Source organism: Callospermophilus lateralis, chromosome 1 (assembly GCF_048772815.1).
Source record: "Callospermophilus lateralis isolate mCalLat2 chromosome 1, mCalLat2.hap1, whole genome shotgun sequence".
In the NCBI taxonomy this organism is placed as follows: Eukaryota; Metazoa; Chordata; class Mammalia; order Rodentia; family Sciuridae; genus Callospermophilus; species Callospermophilus lateralis.
Window position 1 is genome coordinate 12694492 of NC_135305.1, and position 11510 is coordinate 12706001.

The 11510-nt window shown below is 43.6% G+C and overlaps 1 protein-coding gene across 1 annotated transcript; it reads right to left on the bottom strand.

The window, feature by feature from the left end:
• Window positions 1-9256: 9256 nt before the first annotated feature.
• Window positions 9257-10198, bottom strand: Or6v1 (olfactory receptor family 6 subfamily V member 1). Its single transcript, XM_076853074.1, has one exon. The coding sequence runs from the start codon at window positions 10196-10198 to the stop codon at window positions 9257-9259; it is 942 nt and encodes a 313-aa protein (XP_076709189.1).
• Window positions 10199-11510: the final 1312 nt, after the last annotated feature.

Here is an 11510-nt window from a genome sequence, read left to right on the forward strand (position 1 = left end):
TGAAGGGGCTGGTGAGTACCTGTGTGGTCATGAGGAGTAAAAACCTCGGTACCCTGCAGAGTGGGCACTGGGTACCCAGGCTGGGGCTCCTCCACCTTCTCTTTCTCAGTCCCTCTCACTCCCATGTCAGCACATATGCCTCCGCTCTTACACTACAAAGAGCTACTGAACACACAACATGGAGTAAAAGTGATGGAATGATACCAGTTAAGTGAGACACTTAACTCCAAATGAAACTCTCAGAACAGGATCTCCTAAATCCTCAGAACTCAGTGGATGTTGCTATTGTTATTAAAATCTGCTATGAACATCTCCCCAAGGGGAGGATTGTAACTCAGTGGTAGAGCACTTGCCTAGCAGGAGTGAGGCACTGGGTTTGAACTTTAGCACCACATAAAAATAAATAAATAAAATAAAAGTATTATGTGCATCTATCACTAAAAAATAAATAAATAAATGTTTTTAAAAAAAAATCTTTGCTCAGTTTTGACTTTGTGGTTGTGTTTATATCCCCTTATGTTTCTTTGTGTGCAACTTTTACTTTTGGTGTGTTCCCTTCTCGGGGTGTAGGGTGGGGTTTGAAAATGGGCAGCTTTCTGGGAAGAACAGAGAGCCTGGAACCCCACACAGCAGGTATTGCACACTCCCATTGCTCCCACCCAAGCTGCCCTCCTCTCCCCGTGGCCCCAGTGCCTCTTGCCTCTCAGCAGAAGTAGCGCTCCCCAAGCCAGCCTCTCAGGCCTCTTACAGAAAACCATAAGGGGCGTGTCCTTTCCATACACTCAACAGGGAAAGGAAAGCTGCTGCGTCACCGCTCCCAGACTGGCTGTCTTCTTTATCATGCAGGGTTGTGTTATTCAGCTTTCTGTTGTAGTGACCAAAATGGCTCACAAGAATAACTTAGAGAAGGAAGAGCTTATTTGGGCTCACAGTTTCAGACACTCAGTCCGTGGTCAGCCAACTGCATTGCTCTGGGCATGAAGTGGGGCAGAACATCATGGTGGAAGGGCATGGCAGTAGAAGTAACTCAGCTCATGGTGGCCAGGAAGCGGAGAGACAGAGGGAAGGAGGAGCCAGGGGGACAAGATATAATTCCTAAGGATAAGTCCCTAGTGACCTACTTCCTGCAGCCACAGCCTACCAGCCTATGGTCACTACCCAGGACAGCAGTCCTTTAAATTATTAATCCATCAAATGGACCAACCCACTGATGAGGCTCTAGCTCTCCTGATCTAATCATCAACTCTGGGGGATGTCTCATATCCAAACTGTCACGAGGGTGCTGCTTCTTTTCTCCCACAGAAACGTAAGCCCATGGCCCAGAGGAGGGGAGAGATGCCTAAGCCCTCTGGGGTTGGGCTGTGTGGAATCAGCCTAGTCATATTTCCAGGATCTCTAGTTGGTAAATAAAATGGCAGAAGCCAGAGGAGAAGGAGGCAATAGAGTGGGCTGGTACTAGGAGAGCACAGAGGCGAGAAGGCATTCTTAGGAAATGTCAGGGTGGCTGAGGGAGTCATGGGACCATGGGGGCGGAGGAGCTCTGGTGTCTGGTTTCTTACACAGGATTGAGCCTTAAATGGGCTGGGATTAGCAGAGCCTGGCAAAGAGTAGGTGCAAACTTCCTCTTACTTGTGAAACCAGCTCCATCCACAGGAGAGCTTGAGGAGAGGCCCTGGCAGTAAAATGCAGTGTGGATACTGATGGTGTGGAGGGCACCCATGGAGTCAACAAGGAAGAAAGTCATGGAGGACGGGGAAGTGTTCAAGGACACACCTAGAGGCACGGGTCTCCTACTACTACCCTTTTAGTTTGATCTCCATGTAAGTGCCTGCCTTCCTTCCTTCCATGCTCCCTTCCTTCCTTCCTTCCTTCCTTCCTTCCTTCCTTCCTTCCTTCCTTCCTTCCTTCCTTCCTTCCATTTATTCCTTTCTTTCTCCTTCCCTCTGTACCTCTCTCCATTCCCCTCTGTCCTTGCCTCTTGGTTTCTTTCTTTTCTGCTAAAAGAAGTGCTTGCATTGGGGGCTCACCACCAATAAGTAGACACATCCTGCTCTGCTGAGAACAGTAGGGAAAACACTTTTCAGCCTGAGAACTTTCACCTCTCAAGAGACTAATTATTTGCTCTCCTTGCAAACTTTGTGAAAAACTGAAGAACTAAGTGGGAAGCAATTATCTCCTTCTGATATACATATACTCTCCTTCAGCTTATCCTTCTAAAATAATCACCCTACAGATCCACTTGGAGTTTCCCCCTGAGAAACTCCTTCCTACCTGTTATTCTCAACTCTGCATATTTCCCTCTTTAAACATTAAAAACAGTCAACATCTTATGGCAGACTATAGCCCACTTATCATCATGTTCCCCACATGTGAGGTCCCTGACTGGCCAGTTTAGGTGACATTTGCCCTAGGCCTCCATAGCAATTGCCCATCACATCCAGCAATACACTGTGTAACATTCTCAAGGAAACTACCTGTGCTCCGTTCCATGCATGATGTTTGGAATAGCATCAGCACCTCCCGAGAAGTTGTTAGATATATAGAATCTCAGGCCCCATTCAAGAAGGGTTGAATGGAAATCTGTTTTTACAGGCCCCCTGGAGTAATGCCTGTGCACATCAATATTTTGAGCAGCACCCATCTAAACATTTCACTGGTGGAATTTGCAGCTAAGAAATTGTTCAAGGAGGCCCTTGTCCCAATCTCAAAGTGAAGGGCACTGCAAGAGGGAATTGGAGGTCACATCTGTTATTAGTTGAGCCATCCTCTCTTAGTGACATTTATTTCTGGTCCTATTTCTGGAGGCAGTATCCAGGATAAGGACCTGTAAGATTTTCATCTTGCTCTGACATTATACTTCTTGAGTGATTTTGGCTACATTCTCCAGCCTCTGAATTGCTGTTAGAATCCTGTGGAGATATAGCCTAGAGATGTTCTGGTTTCATACATTTGTCTTGATGGAACAGGTATCCTAGATGTGCACAAAATCGAATGAGCCTCCTGTGTAGACATGTCCTGGGAAACAACATTATCAGAATTTTCTAACTTGCTGCAAGAATCTTGGCATTCCAGTTCTAAGTGAATGTGGTTGTTATGAACTAAACTATGCCCAAAAGCAACTGCAAGGGACCTTGCAGGTCACCCAGGTCTGTCTCCTTCTGTTTGAGTGAATACATGTCCACTGCAACACACTTACCAGCCTGGCTTGGAGACTCTGCTCAAACCAAGCCCAGGGATGCAGCACTCAAAGCTGATGAAGCAGCCCCCTCTTGTGTGACACAGTTTAAAATTTGAACTGAAACTCTATATTGGGCGTGACTCCCATTAACATCCACTGTTGCTCAATATGCCCCTGTGAGTTACGTAGGCTAACTAGCATATGAGTGAAGACTCCATTCCAAAGTATTCAGATTGATAAATAAGATGTTGCCATTGAACAACGTCTAGGCCTCTTGCCATCCACATTGCTTCTTCCCATCCCTGTTACTAGGTGGGGTTGCTCTAGTGTGGTGTGAGCTTAGGCGACTGAATCAGATGCAGTGGGCAGCCTCTTTCCTGGCTGTGTTTACTGCTCTTCTGTTATCATCCACCAAGGTTGTATTCCATGTCTCAGGTTGCAATGCTAATTCCTGTTCCAAACTCATCTAGAAACCTCATTTTTAAAAAATTTTTATAAATAAAAATTTTTATGAAGCAAAATTCATACAAAATGGCATACTTGATGATGAAGACATACTTTTCAGGGCTTTTCATCCATTCTGTGACGTTTTAGATGAAAATTCTTCCCTGTTCTCCATACTCACTTTCTTGGTTCAGATTCTCTTCATATGTATCTGAACTTTTAAATTCTCAGTTTATGTTTAAAAAGCAGCACAGCACAGTAGCAAACCTTATTTTTAAGGACAGCTGACATGTATTGAATACCCACTGTATCCTGGGTACAGGAGATAGGAAGACAGCACTCAATACAAGGAGCTGAGACCTTAGTGTGGGAGGACAAACCTGTCCTGTGGAAAGCACTCTGGGAGCTCAGGGGAGAGAACCTCATTCTCTTTGGTTTAACCTGAAAGTTAAGTTGAGACAACTTTTTGTTATGTGAGTTGAATATTGAGGTATGGAAAGCAGTTGAAGAGGCTGAGAGGAAATGTGAACTTCTGAGAGGCAACTGAATATGTAAAGTAACATAGACATAAAATGGTGTGTGGTGTAGACAACTGAAATTCTAGGAGATGGAATTAATAAACACATGGGCTTTATGGAGGGTGGCCATGTGTGTCTTCACTAATCTGATCTAGGTTCCTCAGGGGACACCTGAATGTTCCCTGAAGAAAGTTACACTCACTGAAACAATAGACCATGTGATTATGACCCTGTATACAGCAGGCATTGGCGGAGAAAACTTTGTGTGTGAGGGCAATGACATAGTCATAGGAAGGCCTTTAGTGCTTGAATTTTATTGCCTTCACTTTTGCAAATAACCTAAGTCAGTTCAGAGAGAGCTTAGCTTTTTTGAAATGCTCAGTGTCCCTCTCTGCCAGCAGCTGAGCTGGTCAAGACTGTGGCCCTTCCTGAGGACCTTCTTAGGTTCTTCTAGGGAGCATGAGACTTGGGTGTGAGTTCTGAGAAGATGGGGGATCCTACCTTCTGCTCACCTCTTCTGTGTGTATGGAAAAGAGAGAAGAAAGTCGCTGATGTCCCTTCTCCTTCAGTCATGGGCAGTTTGCACATGGCAAGGACAAAGGCTTCCTACACAACCCTTTGGATTTAAAGCCAGGGTGGGAGAATTGGAACTTCTAGATTAGATTTCCACCAACTGAGAGAGGTGACAGAAACACAGGCATGAGTTGTGAGCTGTGCAGCTGCTAATGAAGGCAGATTCTCTTGCATTTGGAGAGCCAGTGTCCATAAGAAAGAAGAATTTATAAAGGGGATACTATGATTTTACCTCCAGAGGACTTGGCTCATGTCTAGCTTAAGGGAAGGAGAACAGCAGAGAGGTGGTGTTGAATGGGGGACAGAATCTGAGGCAAGGCCCAGGGACTGAATGTTAGTCCATGATACTTTGGAGCCCTCCTGAGAATCAATCGTGAAATCATCAGAACTTAAATATAAACATTCCTAAAAGTTAAATAGCACAACCTCATAGTCAAAAAAATTGTGATCAAGCTGGGCACTGTGGCACATACCTGCACTCCCAGCGGTTTGGGAGCCTGAGACAGGAAGATCATGAGTACAAAGCTAGCCTCAACAAGAACAACGTGCTAAGCAACTCAGTGAGACCTCATCTCTCTATAAAATACAAAATGGGGCTGGGCATGTGGCTCAGTGGTTGAATACCCCTAGGTACAATCCTCAGTACCTCCCAACACACAAAAAAAATTGTGCTCAAAGCAAAGGTGATAAAAATTCATAACTCCTAGTTAATTTGCCAAATTTTACTTTTATCAAGGTGGTGGAAATATTGTCCAGTGCTGTTGCTGAGCATCTTTTCCCAATCTCAAACTCAGTGACGTCATGTTAGCAATTTTATATGGGAAATCATGGAAATGTTCACTCATGGAAGTTGGCAAATGCTAGAAATCAGCAAATGGGGGGCTGGAGATTAAATATTTACATCTTTCTGCATTATCTATCAGGCGTTGTTGCAAGGAATTTATTTATATCAAGACATTTAACACTTAAAGAATCAGTGAAATACATGAATGAGTGTAGACACCTAGAAGTTGACTATTTGAGAGGAAAGAAATGTGGATTCTAATTCCAAAGGATTTCCCATATACTGAGATGTGGGAAGTAAAATTAATTTTGATACATTTTGGTGACAGCACAAGAGAGGTGCTGACTCCTGGGCTGCAGACAAGCAGCCCAAGACATTGACCCAAAACCTTTTTCACCTTTCCAAGGCCTAAAAGCCCATCTATGCAGGTGTTCCTTACTGCTGGCCACCACAGGACCCAACTTACATTTCTCTTGAAAAATAATTATACTACTTTACTTCCCCACCCTGAAATATCCGTATCCTTAATGTCTTGCTCCCTAACCCTCTCAACTGAAAGAAACAATCTAGTTATGGCTTAACAATTGGGATTTAGTGTATGGCAATGGATTCTGGGCTATCTCTTGAAAACTCTGTATTTCTAATGGTTGCTAACTACAGCACGAATCTCTGGGGCTGGAACACCAGACAAATGGAGGGTTCTTGGGAAGATGTTCAGGGGCAGGGAAGACATTTCTGAGTCATGAACTCCTGCCACTGATTCTGTCTGTATTTAAATAGGTTCTGGGTGTTTAAAACGACCTTGTCCCGTATCACCCTGAAGAAGGTTCCAGTGAAAGCTTCTTCTGTGGAGTGGTATGGCTCTTGACTTCCATGCAGCGGAGTCAAATGATCTCAGATAGATTAATGATACAGACCAATGACTTTCATCTCCCTAGGTCAATGGCAGCATAGCAAAGGACTGAATCTATGATGCAATTAACATTGTTCATGAACTGGATTAAAAATATGTGTTCAAAATAAGACACTACTATTCAAAAGTGACACTGAATCTGTAGTTGCCTCCTGCCAGTAACTGGGTCCTTCCAGAGGTGGGTACTAACTACACAATGACTGTCACTAAGGGCCATCAGAATTTTCGTCATGATAAGACTAGACAGGAACTTGATCATACTCACTAAAAGAGGGCTTGGCTGAGGCAAATATAGCAGATTCCAGAAATACCAACTTTCAGTTATTTCTGTATTTTTAAAAAATTTTCAAATTTGTTTTAATTATTTATACATGACAGTAGAATGTGCTTTGATAATCATCTATAATGGAGTACAGTTTCTCATTCTTCTGGTTGTACATGATGTAGAATCACATCAGTTGTATAGTTATATATGTACATAGGGTAATAAGGTCTGAATATTTCCAATTTTTTTGTGTGTGGTGCTGGGGTTGAACCCAGGGCCTTGAAAATACAAGGCAAGCATATCACCAATGAGCTATATCACCAGCCCTGAATATTTCCACTTTTGATACAGATATAAGAAGAGATTTCAAGGACAGAAAGATAGAAACAAAGTCAAAGAATCAGATTCCACTGTTGTTCTGCCATCTGTTTTCCTGTCAACCATGGTTCCTGTATTTCTTAAAGAATGTCAGAAACACTGCTTGGCTACAGCCCAAGAGTCAGCACCTCTCTTGTGCTGTCACCAAAATGTATAAAAATTAATTGTACTTCCCCCATCTCAGGATATGGGGAACCCCTTGAAGTTAGAATCCACATTTCTTTCCTTTCAAATGGCCAACACTGGGCAGTGCTTTGCTTCTGATGGGTGATGATCTTTTCTAAAGAAATGACTTTGAGGATATAATTGAATGGAAAATATGAAGAAAATTGGTGTGTGAAGTATGAAGAGATAATATCAGCAGGAAAATTCTTGACTCATTCATCATCCTTTCCTTTATCCTACAAATACTTCCAAAGTGGTGAGCACAGATAAATCTGCTAAAAAATCAATTGATTCTACAGCAACGGCAAACATCAGCGCCATTGCTCTGGCTGACAGCCGTCTCAGCAAAGGAGAAGTACACTTTCAGAAAGCCAGAGAAAGGGGTACCTCCTTTAGGAAGAGGCATCCTGGGGTGGCCCAGGGAGACTGTGAAAACCACCGGGGCCCTCCTCGAGTCTTGTCTCTGAAGCTATCCTCTAAAGGCACCAAATGACCCCACATTGAAATACCTTTTTTTCTTCCACATAGTAAATTTTTTAAAGCTTGACATTTAGATCGAATTAGTAGTTTTTATTGTTTTCAAGTAAGTGGTACTAGGAACACACCCTTGGTCATAGTTCACAGACCACAAATAAAGGAAGGTAGTTTGGTAGATGAAATGTGTTTACAGAAACAATATGGTAGAAGAATTTAAATTGGCATATTTTAGAAAATGCTGCATAAGTTATAACTACAAGAACATCTTTATTCCGAGGCCACAGTAACTGCAAGATTTTTACAATTTCAGACTCTTATGGAGGAGGGAAGAACAATGGATTTTATTTCATTCCAAGGGGAATATGGAGCACAATGTGTCTTCAGGGATTTTATACTTACACATACATGTGAGCATTTGTATATATGTGTACATACATATTCATACACATATGTTACCCACATGTGCACCTATGCACGCATACATATTCATACGTACGTGTATCAATTGGACAAAGGAATGTACCAGATTTATTATAATCCCTGCCTTCAGACACCTGAATGTTTCTAATATACATGGAACAATTTATTTTTTTCTATCTAAAATTCTGCATATTCATTCTCTGAAACCTTTATACTTCCTGAAAGCTTTGTCATTATGCCAATGGAGATTTATCTTATTTTCATGTATGTCGTTTTTTCTGTATTTCTCATGCACAAGGGGGCCTGATGCTTCATGTCCGCACAATGTACACCTTGTATTCAGAGTGTCCCTGAATCTGTCCTCAGCCTCAGCCTGATTCCTCTCACATCATGAGCTCTTGAAAACTCCCAAAAAGTCATCTTGCATTTCCTCTGATGAGGCTTTCATAGGCCACCATGGAAATGCTCCTCATTCCCACAGGAAATAGCCTTTATTTTTTAACTAGCCTGAGTTTCGTAGGGATGAGGATTTTGTACACCTTCTTTAACTTTTTATCTTGTATCTATTATAGAGCCTGACAAGTAGAGTAAATCTGGTGAAATATGTAATTAAACAGGTAACTGATTATATAAATAATTGCACACACACAGAGAAAATAATTTGTTTGGGTCAATTTTACTTTTCTGTTTAATCCCATGTAACCCAAGCACTCACGGTATGTACAGTCATCAATGAGGCACACACAGTGGTAGATAAGCACACTTTAAGAACACATACATGCCCATACACACAAACGCACATGAGCCTGGATGATAGCTCTTGGTCAGAGAACACTTCCTGGCTTCTCTTCCTTGAAAGCAAAGGCCATGTACTTAGCTTGTATTGAAAATGCTGAGCTGACTCCCAGGTTCTGGGCTACCTACAGAGTTCTTATAGCTTACAGGGATTGTGGGATGCACTTCGATGGTGGGCTATGACAGCTTCAGGCCAGATATCATAGCACTGAAAATCACTGTAGTTAGTATTCAGAGACACAAAGGAAAAAATCCAAAGAAACTGGACAGTGGCTTCCCATCCAGTCAGGTACTCTGCCGCCGCCTCCCTGAACTGCTTTCGAGAGCCTGGTCAGGTCTCTGGTGCTCAGGATAATGCCTCATGAAGGCCTTTCAGCCTCTGCATCTGTCCCCGTAGGACTGCCTTCACTGCCTCATTGCGGAAGGTAAAGATAAAGGGGTTGAGGAAGGGGGTGAGGATGGCCGTCACCAAGGCTACAACCTTATTGACTTCACCAGAGTGTGCTTTGCCAGGCCTGATGTACAGGAAGATGGTGCTACTGTAGCCAATGAAGACCAGGGTGAGGTGAGATCCACATGTGGAGAAAGCCTTCTGGCGGCCACTAGCCGAGGGAATGCGCAGCACAGTGCTCACAATGTAGCCATAGGAAATGAGAGTCACCAGGAAGGAGCTGAGGACAAAGGCCAGGGCCATGATGAAATCCCAGATTTCCAGCAGGTGGGTGTCAGAGCAGGACAGCTGCAGAAGTGGTGCATTGTCACAGAAGAAGTGGTTAATGACGTTGCCATGGCAATAGTTGAGATAAGCTCGGGAGAGGACAGTGGGTACCATAGCTAGGAATGGAGTTGCCCAGGCAGCCCCAGCCAGTCGGGCACACATAGCCCAGCTCATCAATGTTCCATAGTGCAGTGGGTGGCAGATGGCCACAAAACGGTCCAGGGCCATATCTGACAGAATGAGGAAGGAGGTGGAACCCAGGGAAAAGTAGAAGTAGAACTGGGCCATGCAGCCAGTGAAGGAGATGACTGCGTGAGAGGCCAGCAGATTGGAGAGCATCCTGGGAACCACAGTCATGGTCACCAAGGTCTCCAGCAGGGAAAAGTTTCCCAGGAAGAAGTACATGGGAGTATGCAGGTGAGTGTCAGCTATAACCATGACTATGATGAGGGTGTTTCCCAGGAAGGCGATGAGATACAACATGAGGAAAGGTCCATACAGGAGAACCTGTAGCTCACCAAAAGAGGAGAAGCCCAAGAGCACAAATTCAGTGTGGCTCAGATTCCCCATGATCCAGGGCTTGTATCTGTGTATGTAAGTGAAACAAGAAACCCAGATGGAAAGAGGAATCGTGGACCCTGACACCATGGACCAGAGATAGGCAGGAACAGAGACAAGGAACAGGAAAAGGAAGCCAAGGAGCCAGCTGGTGATGAACAGGAGGACACGGAGCAAAAGCAACAGAACAACAAAGGGAATATGAGAATCACCCAGAAACAGGGAGCAGGGAAGGTGTGGCCAGCCATTGATAAGGGGAGGGAAATCAGGAACAGAGCAAGAAGGAAAGCAGAGCAATAGACACTGACATTTAGAGAGAGAACAAGAAGGAAATACAAGGGAAATAAACAGACAAGGAATCGAGGATCACCAAATATGGGGGGCGGGGGGGCGCAGAGAGAGATGAGGAGACATGGAAGGAAAGAGGGAAGATTAGGGTAAATCATCCAGAACCCCATGGAGGTTGGTGCTGGGACCCTGTGCCATTCCCCAGTAGCTCTGCACCAAGACCCTTTGAAAGGACCCCTGGAAATCTCTCTGCACTGTCTTCTGAAGACTCTCATTTGTCCACATCTTGCAACTATGGCCTTCACTTGTCCTCCTTTTACAGCTATGACCTTGAAATTAGCAGAAAGTCAGTGTTTTGTGTTGACAAATTAGTTTTCCTTACTTACCCTCTGGTATGTGCTTACACACATTGAAGATAGAAAGGACACAAGAGTCTGGGGGATACCCATGGAATCCAGGCAGCTGCTTTTTTAGTGCCTGCCAGGTCCTCAGGGATGTGCCTGATGGCCTTCTATGCTACTGTGGTGTCCCTTCTCTTTCCCTTCATGGTACAGAGCATGAGCTATGGGCGGGTGTTTTGTAGCTGGGGCAGGGGGGACTATCTATCTGTGTTGAATTCTGCATCCAACTCTTATTTGCTGTGGACCAGAAAACTGCTCCTCTTTTATTGACTTCTTCAATGACTCTTTCCAGGGACAAAATGAAGATAGTAATAATACTCAGGGTTACTGTAAATACTAGGGTTACTGTAAACGTTAAATAGGTAAGTCACTTGATACAGTCATTTACATGTACTGTACTAAGAATTCAACAAATAAATGTTGGGTCTTTTTTTCATTCTTAATTTAATCATTGCTAATGAAGCTTAAATTTGCTTGGTCTACCAGCTCTCCATACTGCCTTAGTGGCAATGTGTGCATGGTGTACAATGTTAGATACTAAAAGGATATTGTGAAACATTTCAAACCCCAAATCACATAAGCATCAACAAGCCTATCAGGAGTGGAGAGAGCAAAGCTCTATACAGGTAACTCTT